The 27,061-nt window shown below is 48.0% G+C and overlaps 1 protein-coding gene across 4 annotated transcripts in view; it reads left to right on the top strand.

Moving 5' to 3' along the window:
* PUDP (pseudouridine 5'-phosphatase) overlaps window positions 1–27,061 on the top strand; it is a 495,490-nt gene that overhangs the window by 88,331 nt on the left and 380,098 nt on the right. For 3 of the 4 annotated variants that reach the window (XR_012493489.2, XR_012493490.2, XR_012493488.2), the window contains exon 4: window positions 11,582–11,774. Coding sequence is in view for 1 of the 4 variants with exons in the window: in XM_088794802.1 (XP_088650928.1) it covers window positions 11,582–11,774; window positions 22,796–22,809 (207 nt within the window). In the remaining 3 variants the exon portion in view is untranslated. Of the gene's footprint in view, window positions 1–11,581; window positions 11,775–22,795; window positions 26,390–27,061 lie in introns of those variants that run through there. The other variant, XM_088794802.1, reaches the window with a different exon arrangement.

The raw sequence follows: 27,061 nt of genomic DNA, 5'->3' as shown, positions 1-27,061 counted from the left end.
GGAATTTTGAGACAGGAACAAGGATGTACTGATGGGAAAATGCTAGGAGGCAGCAAAGACTGGACCAGAGAGCCCAAGGTACGTATAGATGGAACGGCCATAAACAGAAGGGGAAAATACATGTGGAAAGGATTTGACAAGAAATGGCAAGAGGGTCACAGAACCAGGGAGGGATCCAATGTCCTTTTCTGGACTAGTAAGAATATTATGGGGGCGTCTCAGTTTCAGAGAGAGGATTGGCTTTAAAAAAAAAATGCGGGAAGGTTTCAGATGACAGTCAAAATGAACTCGTGTATTTACGTGGGGAGCGAGGACAGAGAATGAACAGGCGATTGTCAAAAATGAAAACATGGCAGTACAGTGGCAAATCATCCTAATGAATCTGGGGAGGCTGACATTTCACCACAAATCACGGTGCCGCAAAGAAGCCCTCTCACTGAACTCGGGCAGCACGAGGAACATGGGCCCGATGTGACAGGGTGGGCACATAACCTACCCAGGACTCTAAAGTCTCTGTAGAAATTTGGAAGAAAAGTATTAGGAACCTTTAAGCCTAGAATGAATAAGGCGTCTGAAAATATGGAAGTTTCCCAAAAAGTGAATATTGCAGCTAGAAGATGGAGAGAAGAAGCCCTCACCTCATGTGCCATCGGATCAGCCGTCACATGTGTGAGGTCTTCTCAGGTACTTGTCAGCCTGGTTCAGAATTCTCCTCTGAAGCTTTCTTCCCCAGGGCCCAGCCGGTTCGCATTTATTCTTCAAAGCGGCCACCGTCCTCTCCATCTCCTGGTGTTTCTCTCACTTTCTTTCCCCCGAAGCCAGGCTGTGGTTTGTGCATTCATTTCTGACTGCCAGTTCCACCTTACTTCTCGAGAGAAGGCTCTACACTCTTTCATGGTTTAGGAGCTAAATGACCATCAGTAAAGGGGAATGTACAGGTGACCATGAGCTTGGGAAATAAAAAACGTTTCTGTCCCATGGTGTCTAACGACCTCTCCTTTGCTTTGGAGCACTTCTCAGCTGTCCTCATTCTGCAGACACGTGGCTCTCTTTATGTGAAGCTGACACTGCATTTAATCCTTTTATGAAACAGAAGGAGAGGTGTGAGAGACAGATAATGAACTTTACTTTTTCCTCCAAAGGGTCATTCATTCCCAAGGCAGAACACTAGGTGGGAAGTAGCTCTTTTTGGGTAACTGCTTTTCTCAGCAGGGAATGGACATGTTTGGGACCATCCAACTTCTTCACACCAACTTCCTGCCCTTTACAACACCGAGTTTTCCTTGGATCCTTGCTTCTGAAATCACATGATGGGTGCCGTCTCCGCACAGCTTGTCAAAACTAACTAGACATATAGAGAAAAAACTGAGATTTGCTAGATGGGAGGCAGGTGGGGATAAGCGGGAAGGTGAGGGGATTAGAAAGCACAGATTGTAGCTACCATATCGCCACAGGGATACGAACGACAGTTTGGGGAATGTAATCAATAATGTAAAGATTTTGTAGGGTGTCAGATGGACACTTGTCTTATTAGGGAGACCACTTCATGGACAGTGTAGATGCCTGACCGCTGCACTGTACACCTGAAGCTGAAGCTGAATAATATTGAACGTCAAGTACAATTTAATATATATATAGTCACAGGATGTGGAGTACAGCATAGGGAATAGAGTCAGTGGAACTGTAACAGCTATAGATGTCAGAGGGGTAGCAGATTGGGGGAGGGGATTATTACTTGGTGAGGGGAGTGAATGTCTAATTGTTACATTGTTTTGTACACCTGAAACTAATTTAAAAAATAAGAGAAGGAAAAGGAACCAGCAAAACAAACATACAAATAAACAGACAAACAAAAAACCAAAACCAAAAAAACAACAAAAAACCCAACTATTAACTGGAATAACAAACGAGTCTTCATTGTAAAGCTTTCCTCCCCTAATTCCTTTTCACAATTGCCTGGCATCCTCTTTCTTCTCTGATTTTTGACTACTAATCTCCACCCCTTGGGAAAAATATAGCAAACAAGAAGCAAGCAGTTGCTAGTAGAAAAACCCCAGAATGCAATGATTTGGTAGCTTTTGCTGGGCAGAGGGGGCTGGGTATTTGTTCATAGCTGCAATTTTATGTTATGTGCAGTACTTGTCACAGACAGTACCTTTGCGGGCTATTTTGGTCCTAAGATGAAAATGGCTACCAAAAAGCATGGTCATTCATACGATCAAACGGTTATCATCATCACCGAGAGAACTGTAAATCCTAGGTGTCCCATCACCTGCATAATGTTAACAAGCGTTGACTAGTTCTTTCAAAGCAAGACACAGTATCTCTTGGACTCTCGTTTGGCTTTCTCAGTAGAGAAAGCTCTTTGAGAAGAACCTGCGGACAGGTAATTATAACATTAACTTTTAGAAGAATATTCAAATCCGAAGATCATGAGATGGTTATAAGGGAAAGCCACTTGTAGAAAGAAAGATATTCTAGCCAGGATAAGCTGCTTCTCAAACTCACAAAAGACCGTACACGTAGCTTGGACCATCGTTGCTGGTGACATAACTGAGCCCAAAAGACATCCTTTCCAAGACAGCGGACATTTCCATCCAGAAAACTGAAAAATGAACAAGGGCTCTGATTTTTCACAGACCGGGAAGAAGATGAAATTCACAGATGTGTGAGCAAGAAAGATGGGGTGGTCCCCGATGCCCAATGGTGAGAGGTGGGGGGAGCTGAGAAGAGGACCCTGGGTTTGGAAATGAGAACTCACTCGAGGTCACTGAGAAGGCGTTGTAGCTTTGATTGAATGTGAGCTAATGTCCTGCTGAGGACACCTTGGAAATGGAGTCCCTATAAGGCTGCTTGGTGACCACTTAAAGAAGGACGTCGAGGTCACTTTGAGTCAGGGTGCGCCCATGATGAAGTAATTTCACTGCACTCATAAATACGAGAAACACAGTAGACTTCAAGGGCAGTATCTCCATTTGAGCCAAATGTGGACACTTTTTCCACCCAATCACAGCCTGGAAGCCTGGGTAATGATACAATGAAATCATTGAAATTCATGACTAAATGACAGCTGTCCACTGAGCGGGTGTTTCTCATGATTTCCCCCTGGCTCTCTCATCGGTCCTCTCCTGTTGACCATTTGAATAAATGAGTTGGATGAAGCAAAGGAGAGACTGCCGATCGGGGTTGCAAAGTCGGGGAGGCTGGGACCATTAGGTACTACATTGAATGACGCCGTTAAGACCGAACAAAACCTGGAATGAAAAAGAAAAAAAAAGAAGAGCTCTAAAGCAGACATGTTGGGCTGGATCCGTGGAAGGAAGGGGTCTAAGAAGATGGAGACTGATAGCAGCAAAGGATTCATTCGGTCAAATACACCAGCCACCTAAGTACCAACTCGGAGGGAGGGGGCTGAACCACTGTGTAATAAAATCACCAGACATTTGTATGTACCGCCAGGGCAATATGAGTCTTGAGTGTCATCACTCTCACAACCACAACAATAAACTGTCAAGAACATCACACAATTACAACGGAAATGCCATATTGAACAGGATGAAACCCACCTTCCTTTCACCCTCACTTTGCGTGATCGCATTCATCAGAAAACTAAGGAGTATGGTGTCTTCCTCCAAATAGCCTTTGATATTTCCACATGCACATTTCCAATGAAGAACAAACTTTGATAACCCATGTCACATTTGGATGGGAAACACCAATTTTTGGAGGGGGAAGGACATCGGAGACCCTCCTGAACACATCACACCCACAGCGCTGGGGGATTTGTGTCCTGAGCACCCAGTGTTTTCAGAGATGGACGAGTATGGGGGCGCGGAACCGAAAAATAGATGGACGGACGCGTGGAAGAAGCAGGGTCCAGGGGCAGAACTGTCCTCGCACCTTTCTTGACGCTTCGTACCCCTGGATGACGTCTCTCTCTCTCTCTCTTTTTTTTTTTTTTACTATGGCAGAGCTTTTTATGGCCTGGCCAGATAATGGCCTCAGCATTGCAGCCTCAGCTGGTAGAGGCTCTTTCTTCCTGCCTTTGGGTCTTCCCATCACTGACCCAGGAGCAGCGTCACACAGGCCTAAGTGGAGGTCCCAGGTGGCCCTGCCGGGATGTTTCAGCTTTGTGCAGCTCAGAGTTTAATATTAGGTTTCTACCCCTTGCCTCAATGATCAAGATATCCAAAGTCACAAATTCAAACCTCAGTGGAAGAAATTAATAATTTATCACATTAGTGCGATAAATGCAGCCTGTGTCTCAGATTTATTCCACTGATTATTCTTTAAAGTTGCAAACGTGTGTCCCATTTGAGGAAAATTTCCATGAATTTGTGTACTACTGATTCTCGGGCAAGGAGGCCGTTACCTTTTTGTGGGACAATGTTTGGCCAAGTTCTCTCGTCTAAGATAATTGCACCTGCCACCTTAGCATCTCCTTCCTGACACATTGATGACAGAGTGTGTCCCCCTCTTTAGATGGGGACAGCCCGTCGTCCCCACTGTGAGATCCAGTTCTTTCTGCCCATTCCTGGAGTGTGTTGAATAGAGCCCTGGTTTGCAGAAGGACCCCTCGGTGAGAGCTGAAAAAGTCCTCATGTGTTTAAATGCAAGCGAACTATGGCACGTAGAGAAAAGCCTGTGGGAAGGTTTCCTTTTCAGAGCGCATGTCTGTTGCCTAGGACATGAATCCCGAAAGCCCCTCTCAGCAGTGACCGGAATTTTCAAACGGGAATCTTCCCTGTTTTGCATGACGGCGTGTGAGCTAATATTTGAAATGCCCTTTGAGTCGCATGTAATCAATTATTCTGTTTGTATTCCATACTCAAACAACCAGAGGGGAGGGTTTTCGCCTTGCTGTTTTGGCTCCTGGAGTGGTAGGTGCACGAGAAGCTTTGATTCTCATGCTAGGGGTGCACGGTGGGGGTGAAATCTCAGCAGGAGGACGATGTCCCTTTGGGGCCACAGTGTTCTTTGAGTGGAACCCACCTCAGAATTCTCTAAGGAAGGAGCGGAGACAGTGAAGCTGAACCTTCCTTCAAACGGGCTGTTCTCAAGACTCCTTGGGCGCATCCATGCCCAGCATTACACCAGCAGCTGCTGTGCACTTCTGCAAAGCCTCCATCTCCTGGGGTTTGGGCAAATGGATGCAGCACAGGGCACCACCCCCGTGCAGCACCACCGTCTTGGTAGTGGTGGGACCTTCGCCCAAGGCTGCAACGCACGGGCCAAATCTACAAGTTTCCCTGACATCCTTTGATCCCATGCACCTTCCAAGCTGTTGTCTCTCTTCCTCTCGTCTCACTTTCTGGGTAAAAAGCTTGGCTTGTGAAGTTGCTGTGTCTAAATTAGATTCCGAGCGTCTGCGTTTGGGGCCACCCCCATAGCCATGGTCATTCTCTTCTTTGAGAAGATGAACAATTGTTGTCTGGGGTGATTTGGTTTTAGAAGATGGATGCAGAGGCCCAACGCAATGGCCGAATGGAAGTCCCATCTAGTCTGCATGCCTCTGTGTCCCATCCTGTATGTACTGTCTCCACTCTCAAGTTCACTCAAACCCAGTGTCAGACCATCAGCTACCAACTGCCCACTCCTCTGTGCGTGAGGGATCTCAAAACTATTATTTCTGCTTGAAACAAACACTTATTTTGAGAGGCCTTTTGCAGGTGCCATCGTGCATTTTATAATGTTGCACAACACAGAGCAACTATCGTATAAACTTTTAGCTCTAAATCACAGCTTACCATCCCAAAACCAAGTTTTTCGTCAACGAAGGGCGGATCCATTGCTCTGTTGTGTTAGGTGAAACTCTATTGTCTAGAGCTACAGGTATTTGGTAGAAAATTTACTGAGACCTATGTTTTCAATTCAGATTTGCTTAGACAGAGGAACGTACTCAGGTGCGTAGAAAGTATTATTATACCTTCAGGGTTACCAACTACAATAATAGATGGTATCCCCACAGCTGCAGTTAGGGTACAGGCTGATTAGCGTTTGCAAAGAGATGTGTTCCAAACAGCAGGTGAGATCTGTGTGTATTGCTAGAATGGGGCCTCCCGTGGGGACATTTATTCACACCTCCTTGGAGGCTCACTAGGGTAGAATCAGCCTGCACACAGCTGCCACGGGACAAAGACACACGTGGGCCTGGTGGAGGTGGAAAACCAGGCTGCCCTGCTGTCTGTGGTGAGGGGGACCCAGTACCCACATTCACGTCAAGGACATATCCTTAGGGGGAGTCTACGTGAGCAGCAAAGTTTGTCCATATGTGGGGACAGAGCCCCAGAGAGTAGTTTACAGGCTCTCGGCCTCACGTGGAAGGGTGCTGGCTCCGGTGGTGGATGGCCGTCGGCTGTGGCTGATTGGCCGTCGGCTGTGGCTGGTTAGCCGATTGGCTGCCGGTATAACTGCTGCGGCTACGAGGATTGCCGAGGATTGCCAAGGAGCCGAGCAGAGCTGTAGAGAGCGGAAGAGGAGGGCCGAGAGAGAGGAACAGAGTCGAGGAGAGCGGAGGAGTCGTCGGTCAGTCGGTCGGTTGGCGGAAAGGCGGACGGCAGGTCAGCGTCCGGTGGGCCCAGCCTCCAGTGAGACCATAGTGGTATGACTCCCCTACCTATGGCTCCGTGGGTGTTCCTTTTCGGCCTCACCATATCCTGTGTTCTTGTGTGGGGAGCGGGAGCAGAGACCCCGCAGGCCGCCCCGCCTGAAAGATGGCGCAGCGACAAGGCCTCCGCACACGACAAATGGCGCAGGGAGCAGGGTCTCCCGCACGACAAATGGCGCGGCGAGCAGGGTCTCCCGCACGACACCATATCTCAGCCTCCGTGTGGTTTTAGACTGTTCACACCTGCTCTGCTCCCACGGCCGCCACTGCCTTCTTTTGTCAGATGCTTCAAGGGCAGGCTGTGTGCCACAGCCCTGCAGTGGGCTCAGGAAAGGCAGTCAATGCCCGTGGGTCGCTTCTGGTCTCCGTAAATCCTGGAAGTGAGTCCGCCACTCGGATGGATGAGACGGCTCATCTTGCCTTATCTGAGGTGACTGAGCTCAAAAAGTTCGATTTATAAGCCCTGTGGGTGTAAACAGTGAGAGGCGAGGCTGGACTCTGAGTCCAGGCCCCTTGGATTCCAGCCTTAACCTCGATATTCTAGCATCTTCTACTCTTTATATTGCTACACAGGTTATCATCTTGTGTTTAGAATCAGGGGTGTCCAAACTGCGGCCCGCGATCCATTGTTAATTGGCCCGCAGCGAATTCCAAAGATATATTTAGTTTACTTAAATACACCAGGTGAGGCAATACGTACTTCACCTCGAGTGAGGGGCCCGGCTGTTTGTGTATTTTACCGCATATGGCCCTTGGTGAAAACCGTTACAAAAAGTTTGGACACCCCTGGCTTAGATGGAAGAGAAATGTATCTTTTCTGTGTCCCTTGAATTGTTTCTGTGAATGTGTATTTAGGAGCAATCGTCTCCTCTGAAAGGCGTCAAAGAGAACTTACTAGGGTCGCATTAAGCCTGTTATCTTGACCCTCCCCCCCCCCCCCCCCAGCTGCCTCTTGCTTTGAAACAAGTCTTGAAAGGAAAGGAATCACCAGCTCTGCGGGCAGAGCCCCTACCTGGGCTTTCGGGGCTCATGACCGTAAAATGATGCATCAGGAGGCAGTTTTCCAAACGACTCTTCAGTGACCCCAGAGAGCCTTCAATCAAAGAAGAGAGTGTCGCATTGTGACTATTTAGTGCCAGACAGTCATTGACGTATCTTCTTTAAAATAATCAGGCACATGTCACCCAGGGGATAAAGTTATTTACCTTTCGAGTCTGCACTGTTGTCTGGCTCCAAGTAGATACCACGGTTTACTTGGTCTAAGCACTGAGTTTGGACGGAGTTAGGAGGGAAAACAGACAAACAAACAAGGACATAGAAATTCAGGAATGTGTCATCTGCTGGCATTGGCAGCAGTAATTCTTGACTGGAGTATCTGTAAAGGCAGATTGAAGTATGTTGGTAGAAGGCAGCACATCTCACCCAACCTGTTATCTCGCCTCCACGTTCAGTGCCTCATTGCAAACACCGAGGAATCCAAGACACACTGCTCGAATCGAGTTAATGGAACCTCCGCAAGGTGGGAAACAGGTCTTTCCGTCACGACCTGGTTCTCCTCTTTATTCAGTAGCTCAGCTCTCGCGAACACACATTGAATGTGTCTCTCGCGCAGTTCCAGTACATTTTCCCGAAAGTAAGATGTATGCTAATGCCATTGCAATTGAAAGAGCTTTTGGCTACGTGGATTATAGTCCTTTGAAAATAATCGCTTGCTATTTGTGTTCTGCAAAAGACTTTGTCTAAAGCACTTTGTAAATAAAGCTCTCCACTGCCTGTAGGATAGACGTAGGTCTGCCATCTTCCTCCTCAAAGACAGCTCTTGACAGAGGACCTTCTAGACGAGGCACGCTAATGCCAGCCTCACCCTAACCCGGGTTTGTTGGAACAGGTGTGGTTAGCGTCAGGAAATGGGGCAGATGAAGAACCTGGCCCGAACCACCGACTGTTCCGCTGCTTCCCATGCGTAGACTCAGCGTTCAGGAGCTGGAAATGAGCGCCGTACAACTGGTTTCTTTCTTTAGCACAGCCCACAACATGGTGGGTACAAAGCGATTGAAACCAACAACCCAGTGACTTCTTCCCCGGAAACATTTATGCACGTGAGACTGAAGACCCTTGGTTGTCCTCACCCCGTGCGGTGGGAAATGTCTCCTCACCTCCAGTGGTGAGCACGACGGGAATGTGCGTGCAAATGGGATTCGGTCCTCACCGCTCAAAGCACCCCGGGTCACCTTCCGAGGGTCCAGGTGACACAAAGACACTCCTGCAGCGTCTCTCAGCAACGATCGGATGGCGTCATTTCCCAAGCTGGCTACAACTGCAGGGGTAAACACTCAGCGTTTCAAGACAGTGACACATGGAAACTCAGTAAAAAGGAGGCGTTCTGGGCACAGATCAGCCGGTGAAAGAGAAGAAAGGACCAAGAGAACCCTGCAGCCCAGATGGAACATGGCCCCGAAACACTTTGCTCAAACATTGCATAGTGGGGGTGTGACAATCCAGGCTGACTTCATTGATCCATTGTGTTTGCAAATGTCCATAGTTGTCGCTACAGACACTCAGACAACCGTCACCCAAAGGTCTCCTTCCCTCTTCCAAAAGTTCGCCATCACTTACCAAAGATTGCTATTTTGGGAATCTGTTTATCATGGGGAGGAATTCAATATGTTAAAAGAAAACAGAGCGAGGATGGAGGGAGCTTAACAGAGAAGCCAGGGGATGTATTGATATGTCGATTCCATCAGGGGTGAGGAAAAGTAGGCGAAGGTGGGACCTAGCAGTGGCGTCGTGAGGAAAGGCTTGTGACATTGTCCCCTAAGAGCCCCGGGGGGTTGTGGGCGTCCCAACAAACCAGACACGAAAACCAAATCTGGACTTAGCAAGGAGAGACATTTACTCGACTAGGATTAGTGCCAAAGGGGAAAGAGACTCCCAATAGGTCCAGGACAGTTAACGTGACTGGCAGAACACGGTCCACACGCAACATTTAGGCAAGAGCGGCCTTCGTTCTACAGAGAGGACCACACTCGACCTACAGCTCTAGAAAGAATGAGGCGGGGGTGGGGGTGGGGTGACCCCATACTGGGTCAGAGGATGTGTTCTCTGAGGCCAGCCTGTGCTGAGGAGGTGCCGTCTGCTGGCCCAGGTGGAGGGTGAACCAAAGCGAAAGGTCCTGGGCTAGGAGACAAGCCGAACCAATGTGTGGTTAGCAGACATTTTGTTCTAGTTGATCAGTGGAGACGAGAAGTTCAGTGAATCGTTTGCAAGACAAAGGATGGAGCATTGGAGGGTCTGTGTCTGGCCTTGTCCTCAGGTAAACAAAGGGGCCTCTGTAAGTCATACGTAAATGTCACAGGGAAGGCAGGTTCTGGGCAGTGAGTGGGTTTCCAGAACACAAGGGGTGCGTTGATTCCTTCACTTTGGCTGTTTTTTACGATCAAAGGCTTCGGGTCAAGTTCAGCGCGGTCCTGGGCAAACCCTGTGGCCGAGTCCTGATGGAATCGGTGATACACATGCTCAGCTTCCTGGATGGCCTGGGTCTGTGCACATGGCGCAGAAAGGGGGAAACTGAGGCTGTACCGACGGGAAGTGTGGTGGCACATACTTGGTGTCTTGTGTGTAACTGGTTTCATGGAATGTGCTCTGGGTCATAGCTATGCGTCGGCTCCTTTTCTTGGTGGGTGTTGCTCTGGGACCCCCGAGGTTCTCCGGCGTCTCCAGGAAGCAGGCCTCCCTGACCACCCCCCCCACCATGTGCCTTTATAAAGGGTTTCCTTTCTTGTCTTTATAAGAGCTTATTTGAGATATAGAATTTACATGCCCTGCAATCCCACCAGACTCGACAACTCCGTGCTTTAAGTAGATTGACAGAGTTGTCTATCCATCACTGCAGTCAACTTTAGCACATGTTTATCCTCCCTCAAAGAAAATCTGTATCCGTTAGCAGTCACTTATCAGTCACTCCCCATGCCCCCACCCCCCCAACCCCGCCAGTCTGTTTTCTGTCCCTGTGGATGACATTTCTTATAAAAGGAACCTATAATATGTAACCTTTTGTGTCTGGCTTCTTTCAGCTCTGCATTATGTTTTTGAGGTTCATCCACGTCGTAGCATGTGTCCGAACTTCATTCCCTCTTATGAGCAGATAATGGTCCACTGTGTGGACACACCACATTCTGTACATTCATTCATCTGTCGATGGGTATTTGAGCTGCTTCCCGTTTTGGGGCTATTATCAGTGTCACTGCTGTGAATATCGGTGTATGAGTGTTTGTGTGGACAGATGTTTCTATGTCTCTTGGACGAAAGCCTTCCTTTCTGCATGACTCTCCTGACCCACAGAGGCCACCACTCTTAGAGGGTGGGTCCCAGTAGTACCTACTTACAGGTACCTACAAAGCTTAGGCACCTAGGCTGTGAGTCATTCATGCAGGATTCCGGTGCTGGGAACCCTGGGCAAAACCAATAAACAGCATCTCACCCAATCCTTTGCATGCTCGTGATATCTGTGTGCCCTATAGCTCAGATGTGCCCTGAAAACCTTACCTTTTGGGGATCAATCATGTTCTCAAGAGATGAGAGCCCATTTCCTCCTGGAGGAAAATATTGGCAGGTAGAGTGTTGGCCTGAAGGTGATGTCTATATCCTTTCTCAAAAAACTGTTTGCAATCAGGAAATGGTCCATTGGATCCAGGGGTACTTTAATTAAACCAGGCCAAAGGGGCATTCAGGCAGTGTTGGAGAGAGACGATGTGGGATGTATGGTCAGAAGACCTTGGTTCCATCCTGTTTGGGCTCTTTCGTACCTTCGGGAGTGTTTGCCCACCCCTCCTTCTATGTGCCCAGTCAGACCCATGTCTGCCGTCCATCATGGTTACGTTTGTCTCTCTCCTCCCAAGGAGAAGCTGACCAGAGCTGAAGTGCCTGTGCCTAAGTGTAGAAATGTCTCACAGGATTCCTTCCATCTGACTGCAGGACTCATGCCAACACAGATCCGTGAGACGCAAAGTGTGGCAGCCTAGGTCCCCGAATGACTGCATGGAGCAGAGGCTTCTAGCGTCCTGTGGCACAAGCTCTACACTGCACACGAGCGTGACCACGTTTGAACCAGAGCACACTGGCCTGTTTGTTACTGCAGCTGCCCATACGACGATGCGTACTGCCTCCGGTGAGTAATAATTCTCCTGGGCTGTCCTCTGTCCGCTAGGGCTGATTCAGCGCCGGCATCTTCTGTTCTGCCGAGAATAAGTTTCAACAGCACATGGAAAGTGGTTTGCGAATAAACTGTTCTACACACATCTATCATTAGAATTAAGATAGAATTATCATAGTCACTCACTCATAAGTCAGAATTATCATGGCTGACACTAGATTTATTCACAGAGTGTGGGGCTTGGATGCAGAGTTTTTGAAATATGGAAAGAGACCAATAATAGCCATGCAAAGCAAATGTTAAAAACTCTATTTGCTTTGTACAAAACAAAACAAAACAAAACAAAACAAAACAAAACAAAACAGAACAATCCTTTGCAGCGGACCTGGGAAAACTGAGAGAACCTGCCCTCCTAGCAGAATCCTAGGGTATAAAAGTTTGCATTTTCTAGGCACTGTGATTTTGTGCACGTATACTCGGGGACATATCTGACAAAATACGAGCTTTTCAGAATGACTGTGTTACGTATAACCTGAGTTCATGTTGCAGAAATCATAGACTCGAATCCAAATATGAAACTCCCTGGAATTGTCTTCTGTTGTGAAGCGAAGAGTTGATGGAAGAGTAGACAGAACTGTGAGATGTTAATACCTACAATTGTCAGTGCCTTGAATTTCCTGTGTGTGCATCGTCTTGGAGGCTCCAACATGGGGGTGTGGGTTATGACTCCAACACATTTTGTGGCGTTAGGTGACTTCGTGAGAAGGTGTGTTATTTTATTTAAGTTTTTAAAAATCTCTCTGAGGCCGACCCTGCCGAATTGAAGCAGTGGCCAAACAGAGCAGACCGACCTTTTGACCACAGGTAACCATGGTGCTTCCCTCGCATCGGGAGTGGGTGTTGTCCACTTGATACCATCAAGAATGGGTTACGGGTTCTCCATCTGTGCAAATTACAGTCAGTTTTCTATCGGATCTTTCTTTCTGAATCAATCATTGATTTTCCTTCGTGCATTCCAACTATGGAGCACAGTGTAAAATGTTTCGGTAATTCCTAGCGTCGTTTGGACTCTGTGACAGTAGAGTGGCCCTCTGCTTGGTTTCGTGTTATTCATGATGGGCGTGTTTCTTGTTCCTCAGCATAAGGGATGCTTCTCTCCAGGGCGGTGCTGCTTCGGACACTGCGTTGTTTCAAAGGGGCCGTAGGAGGGTTAGCTTCTCGGCGACGCACTCCGGGATCTCTCCTTGGCTCTTCTCTTACTGGCTGTGATGACTGGGGGTCTTGACCTACAGTCTCCGTGTCTTATTTTTTCTCATTTCCGAAACGGGCACGGTCCATCGCAGTGTTTTCCTCCCAGGGGTGCTGTGAGGATTAGGAGATTAATCCCTGGAAATGTTCAATTTTTACGAGTCTTTGTATCATTAACCTTTGTTTCTTAGTGGGTTTTCTCGTGTAGCTGTGAAACGATTAGCTAGCACCTTCTGTGTGCTAGAGTCAGTGCTGGTTTCTAGCAAATACAGATAAATGGACGGAGGCGTTGGAGAACGTCATGCTTGAGAGACACAAATGCACGGATAATATCTTGTGTGTGACATTCTTTGGTTATGGCTGAAGGGCAAGGAGTGGAGGGGATGAAGTAAGGGGTGCTCAGTTACCGTGGAGAAAGAACGCGTCAGGCATGGCGTCACACCACTGCATTTCGTTTGTTTGGACATTTTCTTTTCTTTCTTTCTTTTTTTTTTTTTTTTAAATTTTTTTACTGGGAAATATTGGGGAACAGTGTGTTTCTCCAGGGCCCATCAGCTCCAAGTCGCTGTCCTTCAATCTAGCTGTGGAGGGTGCAGCTCAGCTCCAAGTCCAGTCGCCGTTTTCAATCTTTAGTTGCAGTGGGCTCAGCCCACCATCCCATGTGGGAATCGAACCAGCAACCTTGTTGTTGAGAGCTCGTGCTCTAACCAACTGAGCCATCCGGCTGCCCCAGGACATTTTCTTTTCTAGTTGTTCCGTTTCCCTCCATGAAAGTTTAACAGTACAGTTACACTATCCATCTGTGTATGTACTGCAGGCCTCTCTGTGCTTTCTCCAGAAAAATGGTACAATGTTTTCACCCCTAGAAGCCGGTGTTTGCCCCGTAGGGGTGCTGCTGTCCCCACGGGTGGTGCACGTTGTAGCGAGAAACGGCAGCCCTGAGTGGGCAGAAAACAAGGTCAGACGTGACAGAAAGGAGAACAGCTTCACTGGCATGATGGCAAACGTGTCTTGCATGTGCCCGAGTGACAGTCCCCACAGATGGATAGACTGTTACCTGTCTACAGAGGGCCTGAAAAATAGATATGCATGTTCAGAAAGGAAAACTGTTAAAATTCTGGATATTCAACATACACAGATAGCAAAAGACGAATACAAGTCACGTGTGACTTCTGCAATGACAAGAGGTGCTCAAAGTGGTTCCCATCAGCATCCAGACACTTCTGATGACGGCGAACTACTGCTTGAGCCACGTTGACCAAAGTGTCCCCTTGTGCACATATTTTTGGCTCCTCCAAAAAAATGTATGTGTGATTGTGTGTGTGTGTGTGTGTGTGTGTGTGTGTGGTGTGTATCTGTGTGCCATGTGTATGCTTATGCTGCTTAGGTGAGTTATTTAGGTTATTATACTTTAATAAATACACAGTTGTTATAATTCCCAAGTGGAGTTTGACTGATCTTTAATATGCTTTTTGTAGTCATTCTTCTCATAATTCACAAAAGGGGGAAAAAAGCGTACAGTCCTCCAAGTATTATTTTATATTAATTACTTATTAGAGGACAAAGCCTGCAGGTCTTAAGTGAGGAAACCTCACTATGCAACATGTAAAAACGGTCGCATTAAAATCTGTCTTCCCGTCCCAGTTCTAGAAGCAGCCATTTTGGTCAGAAACATGGATACGGGAGGAATGTGTAAATGAAAACCTAATAAGACTGCCCTTGACCTTAGCACTGCAGGGGACGTCATTGCAAATATTTGGGTGCATATATGCACACACACACACGCACACACACACACACACACACACACACACACACAGACACACACACACACACACTCACTCTCGTTCTGACAAGGGACATATGCAGAGCAACACATTGCAAAAGAGAATGAAGGTCCCCAGGACACGTGAGAATTTAATTTTGTTCCGAAAGAGAGCTGACCTTTGCCCCTTAGCTTCTGGGAGGTGACCGCTGAGTCCGCGGGGTGTCATGCTTGGTGGAGTTGTCTTTGTTTGCCTGGGGTCCTCGAGTCAACAGATAGTGTGACAGTGTGCTTTGGGGTGGGGTGGGGCACTGGCCAGGCCAGGAAACCTAACCATGTGCCCCAGTCGTGGGCCTTTGGGCCTTGTGTTCTCAGCTTGACCTCCTCAGTTGCTGGAGACAGTCAGTGGGTCAGTCATTCTTATGTGATGGAACCCCAACGAATCCTCTGAACCCCACGTCTCCGGTGAGCTTTCCTGGTTGGCAGTCCTGCCTGCGTATTGCCACACATCCCTGCTGGGAAAGCAACACTGTCCGTGACTCCAAGGGAGGAGACATCAGGTACCTCCCCGTGTCCTCCATTCACACGTGCTTCTCGACACGCGTTTCCCTTAGCTGATTTCCCCCTGTGTTTCTTACCTGGAATAAACTGCACCCATGAGCGAAACTGCCTTTCACCAGTTGTGTGAGGCCTTCTAGCAAATTATTGAACTGATGGTAGTTTGGGGACTACCCCCCTCCCTCACCTCCCTGAGCTTCCAGTTGGTGTCAGAAGTGAGGACCGCTTTGGGGACTGCTCTCTGTAACTTAGCAGGTGGCCAGCTTTTGCATGGGTACTTAGCTACATGTAAGGGGAGGCCACAGGGGCAGGTCAAAGCCGGGAGCTGGTGTGTGGTGAGAAGCACGTCATGTATGGTTCCAGCCACGGAGCTGGGGAGCTGTCCTGGGGAGATTCCTATCCCAGGTTCCCTTCATGAGGGCGGTGACTTACGGCTCTCCATAGTTTGGTGCATGGACAGGCAAACCCTGTTTAACAAGCTGGGGGAAAGGAAGCATGGATATCACGCAAGGCCAGGGAATGCTAGAAACAGCAGTCAGGGCGGGAGGGGGGAAAACATGGGGTGTAGTAATCTCTGAGGGCTTCTTGGAGGAGGTGGGCTTCTGCTAGGCTTACAAGATGATTGCTATTTGGGTAGAACACTTAGAGGATGAGGTCAGCAGAAGTGAGTGGTCAGGGCACTGATGTTTAGGAAATGCTTACGCTACAGGGCGTAGACATGTCATTTTGGGGGGTGGGTCCATGGCGTAGAGTGTCCGGTGTGAAATTTTAAATGGTTGTGGGTGGTTTTGATCCTCTAGCTAAAGAATTTGGGTTCTATGCTACTTGTTTTATTACTCACTGTCTTAACTATGGCCTTGGGAAATTGGTTTATTCATTTGAAAAAAAAAACCACAGTTTGTTAATATTTAATTTAGAGGGCTCCTGTGAAATGTAAGTAGGGAATGCATATAAAATACTTATTACATTCCGTCCGCTTTTGGAGATGCTCCAAGTATGGGTTTCTTTTTCCTCCAGCCAAGAATAGCCTCCAGGTTTAAAGCAGGAGAATTCTACGAAGAGTGTGGTAGCTACGCTTTTTTTTTTCCTGGAAGAAAGCAACAAAGATGCGATTGAATTTGAAGTAAGTTGGAACCAGAAAAAAGAAACCCCGTAAAAATAAGAAATAAATATAACTTTAGGTACTTGGAAAACGTGTACATTTTTTTAAAATCCCAGGTCACACTAAACAAGGAATGATTAACAGTGGGGAAACTCAGTAGACACCGTTTCTGCCAGGTGACAAAGAGAATATCACAGTAATGAGTCCTAGGCAAGTCGGGGACCCGTGATACGACCCCTGATATGAAGGGCTGGGCGTCTCATCTCTGGGGGCTTTGTGCCCCAAACTCATAATTCCAGCTTGGTCATCAGAAAAGCATCAGACAAACCCAGATTGAGGGACAGCCTGAAAATCCCTTGTCCAACCATCAAGGTCATGAAAACTCTGAGCCACTGTGTAGAAGAGACTGAGCAGGCAGAATGACTAAGGGCCATGTAGTGTCCTCAGTGGGACCCTAACACAGGACATGGATAGTCACTGGAAAACCTGGGACAATCCTCGCAAAGTTCTGTAATACAGTGAATAATAAGGTCCCCAGGTTGCTTCGTCGTTTTGGCAAATGCGCCAAGGTGATGTAAGATGCTAGCAGGCTGGAGGAAGGCTGGATAGGAAATGTTCTATCTTTACCACTTGTCTGTGAATCTAAAATTATTCCAAAATAACAACAAAAAAATTACTAAAAATTACTCAACAAGAAGAGAAATGTTAAGGGGAGAAAATTTGTTCCGAATTCACTGTGGGTTCTACAAATACCTTTCCTCCAGGTAAACCACTAGAGTCCCCTTGAAACTCCACGTTTGCAACCATGGGCGTTTCCTTGGCTACGTGTAACAGACAAAGACGTGAGGTCACGGGGTGCGTGAGTAAATCCTTGACCTACAAATATTTTACGACGACTCCTGTCATATCTCTGCTATGACACCCACCAAGAGGGAATTTAACCGTCCAGGTTGTGAGACGTATCCTCTCCCACTGGGAATCCAAACGTTTCCCCTTAAATTATTGGTGCGCCACACGTTTTCGTCTTCTCTAATAAATAAAGGGACAGCAGCATGTCTTGACATTGTTAGTGAGTGTTCTATCGGGGGTATGACGGAAGCCGGGCAGGAGGAATCCCCCTTATTTGGGGCAAGTCAGCCTTTTCGCTCTGGTCAGACCTTCACCTGATCAGGTGAGACCCACCCCCATGACATAGGACAATAGGCTTTCAATCTAGACGTGTAAATGTTCAGCTCCCGATTTAATCTCCTATTTAAATGTTAATCTGAGTATCCGAAGAGATCCTCACGGAAGCACTCAGGACAATGTGTGACCAGGAGAGAATGCAAACAGTGGGAAGTCCCTGCCATGATTCAGTTACACCCTCTTGCTGTCAGACCCTGTGGGAGACAAGTGGCCTTTGAGACATGGTGGCATTTCCGTTCTGTGGGGCAGGGAACTGAGGGGTATGTCGCCGGCAGCCCCCAGGAACGAACTGCCCACAGCCATGAGTGTGAGCTTGTAAGTGGGTGGGAGCTACTTCTCCGAGACCCTTTCCATAAGCCAAGCCCACGTGCTTGAGAAGGAGAGAAGGTGGGCTCGGCACGGCTGGCATGGGGACTGGCTGGTAGCAACGAATGGGGTGGGCTGCCTACGCGTCGTGGGCAGGGGAGACCCTGGGGGAGATCGCACCTGCGAGAGAACCAAAGTCCAGAATTCCTCAGTGGCGGCTCCTAGCCCAACACGCAGTAGACTTTCCATGGCTGTGGAGTCCATGGAGTTTCATCCACACAAAGACGTCCGACTTCAGGTTGGGACCACCTGGCCTGCAAGGAAGGGACAAAAGCGCTGTACCAAGGGGACCGAATCGAGGGAAGTGAATGCGGATTTCTTTTCTGTTTCTTCCCGTCTGTTCTTGTTAAGTTGTATAGTCATGACCGTGGGCGCAAACCCTGGAGGACACAGAAGGGTGTCTTGCTGCTTTATCGAGGGAGAATACAGTGCTCACACTTGCCTCAGGGGATGGTGTGTTGCAGGCTTTGTGAAGCGTAAGAATGTGGTCCTATCAAAGCTCGAAACTCGTGCTGAAACAGCTGCCCGTGCCCGGTCCAGGGCCAAGCCCACACTGTCCAGCTGTGGACATTGTCCGCACTGATGACAGCTGACCCTGGACCACATGGGGGTGAGCGGTGCCGACTTCCTGAGCTGTTGAGAATCCGCGTGTCACTGCTCTATCTCATAATAAAACCATGGGTTTGCGGCATGTCAAGCTCGTAGTCCTCAGGTATGAGTCTGTATGAAGGTCTCGCATCCAGGGGAGACATTCCCTGCTTTCTCAGCGCCACGCGCTGGGAGGTGTTGGCCTGAACTCTTCCTTCGCTTCCCAATGTGTGAACCGCAGAAACCCGAGTAACCAGAAGTTCGCAACGATAAATGGAAAGGTCTTGCCTCCGAGCTGAGCTCCATCTTTGAGTGACAGCTCCCTGCGTGAAAAGACATTCTGCCAGGACGAAAGAAGCCTTTAAAATATTGTAGATAGAAGCGTCATTGCTGAAAGGATAATTGGCAAAGAAGGAAACGGCCTATGAGTCCATGAAATACTTCAGAAGTCCTGGTGATGAAGGGAATCTGGAGATAGGTAGGTGGAGGCACAGGTTGGAAACTCCTAAATGTGAACGTCCTGAAAGGTACGTAGTGTAAAAAGCCCCCCACAGTGCCCAGCGTAAGTCCAAGGACTCCACAGTTAGTGCGTAATCGCTCTGACATGTCGGGGCTGGGTAGGGACTTTTGGGTACATGGAGATAAATGGCAGCATTTACTTCTAAAGGGTGAGACCTTTGCTGTGTGTATTCATTTCCTTTCACTGTAGACAAGCGGCTGCACGCTGGGGGCGTCCAGTGACAGAAATGGTCTCTGTCATCGTTCAGGGAGCCCAACATCCAGAAACCCAGGTATCAGCGGTGTCAGCTTCCTCTGACGTTCTGAGAAAGATTCCTCCCTCGCCTATTCCAGCTTCCAGTGGCCTACAGCCGTGGCTGCGTGGCGTGTGGTCCATCACCCTCGTCTCTGCCTCCGTCATCACGGTTCTTCTTTCTGTGTGACTCTCTGTCCTCCCCTCTTCTGACAAGGACCCCTGTCATGGGATTTGGGGGCTCATCCTAAATCCAGGATGATCTCGTCTCTGGGCTTTTAACTCATTATATCTGCAAACACTTTGCATCCAGATCAGGTCCCATTACTCTGAGATTCTGCGTGGAAATCAGTATTTATGGAAAACTATTCATCCTGAAAGGGGACAGAATATGCCACCCCAAAATATGCCGCTTTGGCATAAGGATTATTTTGAGCTAAAGGCGATTAGGAGGCTCTAAATGTAGAAAGAGCCCTGTGTTGTCCCCTTTTCTCCCTAAAAACGGTATAGGTTTCCCTTCGTGAAGCTGTTCCCCTCTCTCTCCTCCCAGACCAGGCAGAGAATAGCCCTTGTGATTGGAGACAGAAGGTCAGCCCTGGGATGGGTCTGCACAAACAAACCTTGCTAAGATAACACATATTTTCCTTTAGTTTCTCCCACATGCTTACCTCTTCACAACTGAGCATCCCTGCAAGGCTAAACCCCCTTTCTTATCATATATCAACAATGCATCGCCTTTGTAAAAAGGGTACGTAAGCTCCTGAGTCACACTGCCACAGTATAGTCTTCATTTCTTTTCCAGGAAGACCTCCATGACCATAAATAAAGCCTTTTTACTGTCAGTCTGCCTTTTATCAGTTTAATTTGCAAGCCCCCATCACAGAACCTAAGAGGGTAGAGGAAAAGTTTTTCCTCTACATATCCAAGGATGCTAAATTGTCTCGTGAGCTTCTTCCCATAAAATAGAAGCACGGACAGAGTGAATGGAGAGCAACTGCTTTTTATTACCACTCACCCCAAACCCAACATGGAGCACTGATGAAAGACACCAAAGTCACCGATGCCTGGCCGTAGCTAGCCAGCAGGAGACCTTGACTTGGGACCAAAGCAAGTTGCTGCTTGTCAGAGGCCAGAGGGCAAGAATGGACAACATCACTGGTCATCTCAGGTAGACGTCTTCCAGTCTGCTCACGTACCACCAGGAGACCACGTTTCCCTCCCCTGCTGCCTACACAATAATCCTCTGATGCGCCTTAGATTGTATAAAAGGAGGTTTGTAATGTTAGAGTTTTGGGAAACTGGGTGTGCGTTGGTGTCCAGCTTTTGGCTGGTAAGCAGTGTCCCCTTTCCTGTAATTCTGTTCTTGTAAATGTGGAGCTTTGGCCCAACCTCACTGACTCCATCCACACACATCCTTGCCATAATAACTCTGCGGTTGTAGCATGAAAGCAGCCAAAAGTGACATGGAAGCAAATGGGCGTGACTGTGTGCCAATAAAACTTTATTTACAAAATCATGCCGAGGGCCGGATTTGGCCTGTGGGCTGTTGCTTGCTAAGCTCTGCTACAAACTGGGCACCAAGCTGAGTCCTGAACACAGCTTGGCGAACCCTTTCTTTTAGAGGGCAGGAGGGGGCTGAAGGTTCGAGCTTCAAGATTCCAGCGCAGCGCTCTCCAGCCTGCCCTCGTGTGTCTTTTATTTATTGATTTCACTGAACACAACTGTATAGAGGGAAGAGCTGACCCAGTCACGGTGCTGCCAAACGTAGAAATAACCGTATACAAATCTTCTTTGTGTTTTGAAAAGACCCTTCTGGGCCGCCTTCTTTAGCAGCTACCTAGAATTCTTGAGGTCTTGGCATGGAGAAACACCCCCGAGTGGAGACGATACATGTCTTTAAGGATTGGGAAATTCATGTTAAAATATAGGCTTATTTGCTCCAAAGCTGTGGCTTTCGTGACACCTTGAAGGAAACCAGTCTAGACATTACCGTTCCCCCCACACTTCGGCATGGCTGCTGCTAACGATCCAAATTGTCTTGTCTCAATGGAAAAGAAATTGGGTTCCCTCCACCTCCTTAGATGTAAAAGATTTCACCCCATCTCTTAAAACGAGGGACGGAACCTAGGGATGAGCTGCGGTTGGCATAAATCAAAAGAACCAAAGAGTTGAGAAGGAGTTTGCAGAAAGATACCTTTTAGCAGTCATTATAATTGGTCTGCCGGAGTCTTACCCATTATCTGCTGTTCTTCGTTATTACCAGTTTTCTGGGACAGAATGGATAATTGTGCTGAGGAATTTGAAAGTAAAATGTGGCATTTGCATGAGGGTTTTGTGTTCACCTCTGCACCTCTCAGCTTGGCCGGGTTGGCACAGCAAAAGAAAAGAAAAACGTGGGTTTATGAAGGTAGTTCTTACAGTGATATAATTCACGGGAACCTTGGCCACCAACAGGTACCTTGCTCCCTTTTGTGAGGTTTGATCCTGCTTCTGGTGTTTCCAGCGGAACAAATGCTCAACTCCACAGAGATGAAAGGATGGGGGTTAAGCAGGCCGACAGATGAGAGAGGCATTTCCAAGAAGGTGGCAGAAAAGAGAGAAACCCGTGTTCCTCAGTCTGCACAATGGCCGAGATTTATGCGTCACAGGTGTGGTCCTGGGAGGAAAGTCCTGAGACAGGAGCCCTCTGTCCTCCAGCAGGCGCTTGATGGTAACAGCGGACGGCTCACCGGTGAGCTTGCTGTGTCCTGTGCAATGTAGAGTCACAGGTGACTCTTCTGGACGTGTGGTTTCCCTGACGCCTCCACTCTCTGAGTTGTCTGCTGAGTTAATGAGCAGCGGCCAAGCCACGGACCAGAGTTTACTGTTAAGAAGTTCTTCCATATGGTTGGTGCACGTGCAAACACACTTGCACACATGCATTTATTCATAAAGCATATATTTAATTAAGGAAGAGGTGACGCACATAAGATGTTCACCGAGGTAAGCAACGGGTGCGTTTTTGCTAATGGGGCGTGAAGCCACATAAGAGTTAAATATCTGTGGCATTTTAAACATGAAAGGTGTTTCAGCAAGAGAGGTTTGTAATGGCTGCAGCTGAGACTACAGGAAGGGTAGAAAGAACCAGAAGGAAGATTATTTACCTCGTTTACCTTGGGGCAGCTCTTCCAGGCCCCACAGGCTGGGTCCTGTTCTCAGCTCCCGACGTCCATGGCTTCCAGCTGATGTGCTTCCCATTTCCAGCTCCCCGCGTGGAAGAGCTGAAATTTTCTAATTTACGCTGACTTTCTCGGTAGCAATTAGGAACAGAAACCGAAATAGCAAAAGCCATTACTTTGTTGGCTCCGTACCCTTCCATCCTATGGTGTATAACAAATCTCCCTAATTATTCCCTTAACGTTAGACATTTTTATTTTCAGGTATAACACGAGCGCCAACCTTTACATCTTTCGTCCTTATCTCTCTTCCTTCAGGAGCCAGCTTGTGAAGCTGTGGTCCCTGCCTGCTGTCGCCGTTTGCTAACTCCCATCCCCTCCCCGGCCAGTTTCAGCCTGGGTTCTGGCTTCTGGCCCCTTCACGTCCACGCCCCCAAACATTTCTCACACACTCAAGTCTGTAGGTGCCCACAAAGCGACATGGAAGAGCTGACGTGAATCAAAGCCGTAGCTGCTTAGGAGTCTAAGCCTTAGGACCACTGAGGGGCCCAGCTGCAGGGTCACCCCTCTCCACGGGAGTTTTCTCTGGTCGGGAATATGCATGAGATCGTGCTTTTCCTTCAAGGAGAGGACACGGGGTCCCAGAGTTCTCCAAGTCACTTCCTGAACACCTCAGATAAAGACAGGGTCCCTCGTCGTGGTTGTGTCGTTTCAATTGTTTTTCCTGTAAAGAATTATTTTCTTGGAGTCCATCAGCGGTCATTGGCTAAGAAGAACATTTTTGAAAAAAACACCAAAGAGCAGAAACACATATGGCGCCAGTTACCATAAAAAAGGGGATGGTTTTAGAGATGGTGGAGCGTGTCTCTGGTGGAGGGGACGGAGGGTGACTTGTCCAGAGACAACGCTGCCTCTGCCAGAATTGGTGGTAAGAGGGGGTCATGGTAGAGGAAGCAATGAAATGCCGTTGGAATAATGTACAGTTCCATTCTCGGGAACAAGGGATGCGTGGTGAAATGGTTTTGGAAAAGAGCAAAGAGCAGTTAAGGAAGGGCATACAGAGTTCTCTTCCCTTTTCAATAATTGTTTGTGGACTCAAGACCATGTTGGCATTAATTATATTGAATTAATGTCGAGCTGCCTCCTTCTTGCCTTTCAAAGCTTTTGTGGTGCATTCTGTTTGCACGGAATCAGAACCATTAACAACAACAACAAAAAAAAAAAAACCCACAAAATATAAAAGGGGGAACAGAGTCTTGAAAGAAAAGACCACGCTTTTGAGACCTGTCATTGAAGCGCTGCGGTTCCCATGTACGCAGCCCCGTAATTCTCGCTTCCTTTGTGTTCTACATTGTGTGTTTCTTCAGTTATTATATTTTTAGACACTCAGATTCCACAGCACGCTCCAGGCCGGCTGTTAGCAAACGGCAGACTCAGGCGCAGAATTTGGCAGGGCTCTCTAAAGCACGTGTGCGCCCTCTGAAAGCATAACAGTCATCCTGGAAAGAAGCGTCGCGTGCCCCGATGGACCCTCCCAGCCTGAGAAGGCCCTTCCGTGCTCCCGCACCCCTCACCGGTCTGCCACCCGTGTCGTGTACTCACGGATCAAACCCTGTCGTCCTGTGCGCTTACAGACGCGGCTGAATGGGACGCTGGAACTGACTGTTCTTAAACAGTGTTCGAATAGGAGAAGCGCAAGGTAAGAAATGTATTCCTTGGCTCGCGGCAGGTCAACATATGGAAGAAAGGGGACAAAAGTCCAAACGGAGCAGACAAAGATGAGAAAACCGAGTCACGCAGCTACAAGCGTACTCACAACCACGTGTTTGGGTCGCACGGTTCAGATAAGAACCTACAGATCTGATCCCATTTCTCGTTATTGAACAAGGTATCTTGTCATCACCTCATCGTCAGCAGAGATTTCTCACTTGAAAGTCAAACACAGGGGAGATTAAAGTTAGCTGGTAAAAGACGTATTTTGGTTGACTTGTTTTGTGTTTTTTGAGGCATGCTGTGCAGCCTATTTGTAGTTGAGGGTCGTACTATTTACCAAGTGGTCTCAAGGTCAAACGCAACACAGCCCTTTGCCTCCTGACTTCCTCCTGACCACTGGTGGTTTTGAGGCCTGTGGTTCTGGCGAACTGACTGGGGTGGATTCAGGAGGAAAGGGTCCAAAAGAAAACTGGAAGCATGACCGTAAACAAGTCTCTCAAGGAGTTTTGTGATGGGGAACAAAGAACAACGTGATGGGAGCTGGAGGTGGGAGCGGGTTCTATTTATTTCGTTTAATATGAGAGAAACGATAGCGTGTTGTTTGTCTGCTGATGGGAAGCTGTCCCATGGAGACAGAATTTGATCCTGCGGGACCCAGAGGGGACCTTGCTGGAGCAGAGGCAGGGAGGGGGCGTGCAGGGTGGAGACCTGTCCCACCCTCTTCCGAACCCTTCCGTTTTCCTCAGCAAAGGCGGAAGCAGTGTTGTGAACTCCTCGCGAAATTGGCGAGGGTGATGGAAACGTAAGGAGCCAGTCAAGTGACTGAGGGCAGTGGACAAAGAACACAGGTCCAGCAAAGATAATGTGCTCACCAGCCGGCAGTCAAGACATCCTGGAGGTTTGCCATCTGAGTTGAAATGAAACCCTTGCTCATGCGTGATTTTTGTTTCGAGCCACACTCCCTGGGTCCGTTCAAACTTGGAGAAGGCGAATAGTGGGGTGTCAGGGTTTGGTTTGACAGATGAGCTCAAGGAAGTAGGAGGAGGCAACAGAATTCATAGGAGCCTCATTTTGCTTCTGGATCTGAGTGAATGACTGCATCCTTGCAGGAAGGTTGTCTGCCCCCGTGGGCAGGGTCGGGTGGGCAGAAAGCAGGCTTTGACGGTCAGGATGGCATGAAGTCACTTAAGATGCGGCACTTCTAACCAGAGCTCCAGATACAAGGCAGTTTGCACATGCAGGCTGCCAGTGGGTTTGCTCCCACCCAGGAGGGCTCCACGAATGTCCACTCCCTTGGGGGGAAATGGGTTTGGTTTCCCTGAGACGGGCTTACAAATGCCACTGTCCCGGGAGGCTCGTGGCGTTTCTTGAAAATGAACGCATCGCGGTGTTTCCACTCTGCCGTTCTTTTAGACGTCGAGATGCCCTCCTTCATTTATTGGCTAAGGTGTGCAAGGAGCCGTGGGAGGGGCAGTGGAAAATCAGAGCTGAGTCGAACACCGATGGATAAGGTGTGACGCCTGGCACCGCCCATAATGACTAGTTCCTTTTCAGGCGCGTTACAAGACAGTAGGTGTCACAGAGGGAAGGTTTAGGTGTCATGCTGGTTGGGGCACAAATCTTAGCCCCAGGTCTGTGGTTTTTCTTGGGCAGTGATTTCTTAGGCCTCCCTCAGCTGACCTACGAGGCGGAGCTTATTTGTCTCCCGTTTGTGTCCTCGACACCCAAACTAAGCCATGGGCCTTTCCTTGCTTGCGGTGATACTGGCAATTCATCAGCATGGTCCCAAAACAAGTGGTCAGGTGAGTGTTTTATAATTGCAGTCGTAACCCCATCCAAGAGTTCCCTAGGAGGAAAATCGTGAAGTTCTATTTCCCAGTAATTCACATGTAGCCGCTCACTTACATAATTACAAAGGGCCGACACACAGAAATCTGAAGCAGCGTGTGTTAGTTTCGAATGAATACGAATTTTAAGTCAGAAATCCATGAGGCTTGTTTCATTGTACACCGTCCCTGCTTCATTTTTAGAGACGTTTTTATTGTATTTCATTTTTTTATGATTTCTCGTCTTTGCGATTTGTTTACTGACTTAGTGTTTTCAAACTTGCTAATTTGTCAGCAAAAATGTCGGAAGTTTTTAATTTAAGATCAGATGCAAAGTGCTATAAATAAAATGTAAGAAGCAAAAAACAATCCCGGCATTTTTGTCTCCTGCACGTTTTTAAGCTATTTGAATGCATGTTTTCTATAAACATAGAAAGAACGAAATGTGTTTTTTGGTTTTTTTTAAATATATGGATGTTGATTTTTGTTTTTATTATTCCTGGAAAGACTCTGCCTAGACCTAGAAGTGGTAATTTCATGCGTTGCCACCTTGTTTTCTAAACATGTCTCTGTTACCAGTGAATGAGAACAACCATGATAGAGATGGTGACCATCTGAAGTGAGCTCACACAGTACAGTTTCTTCAAAGTAAACACGCTTTTGAATCAAAGGTGTCAAAATCGAATGAGAACATGAGCTGCATTGTTGCACGCGTTTCTCGATGTGCAGGGTTGGCTCTGCAGCCCCCACACGTCACCGGCAGCACACGCTTTGTGTGTCTTCCTGCTCTGACTTCCTTCTCATGTGTCTGTTGGCCTTGTGGCCCCATGACGGCTGCTGCACTTCCAGACATCACACCCACATCCCAAGAAGGAAGAAAGGGGCGAAGGGGCAGAAACAGCGGAGGGACACATGCTAAACTGAGAAAGCTGGAGAAGCCACCCATTTTTTATGGGTTTGTTTGTTTCTATTCCATGACGTAGATCTGATCCTATGACGACTCTGAGTTGTAAAGAGCAATGAGGCTATGAGAGAGAAGGGAAGG

Source organism: Rhinolophus sinicus, chromosome 18, assembly GCF_057876585.1.
Source record: "Rhinolophus sinicus isolate RSI-liver-muscle chromosome 18, RSI-T2T, whole genome shotgun sequence".
NCBI classification, from domain to species: Eukaryota; Metazoa; Chordata; class Mammalia; order Chiroptera; family Rhinolophidae; genus Rhinolophus; species Rhinolophus sinicus.
The sequence above is the reverse complement of the archived record's forward strand: the minus strand, read 5'-3'. Positions and strand labels throughout refer to the sequence as shown.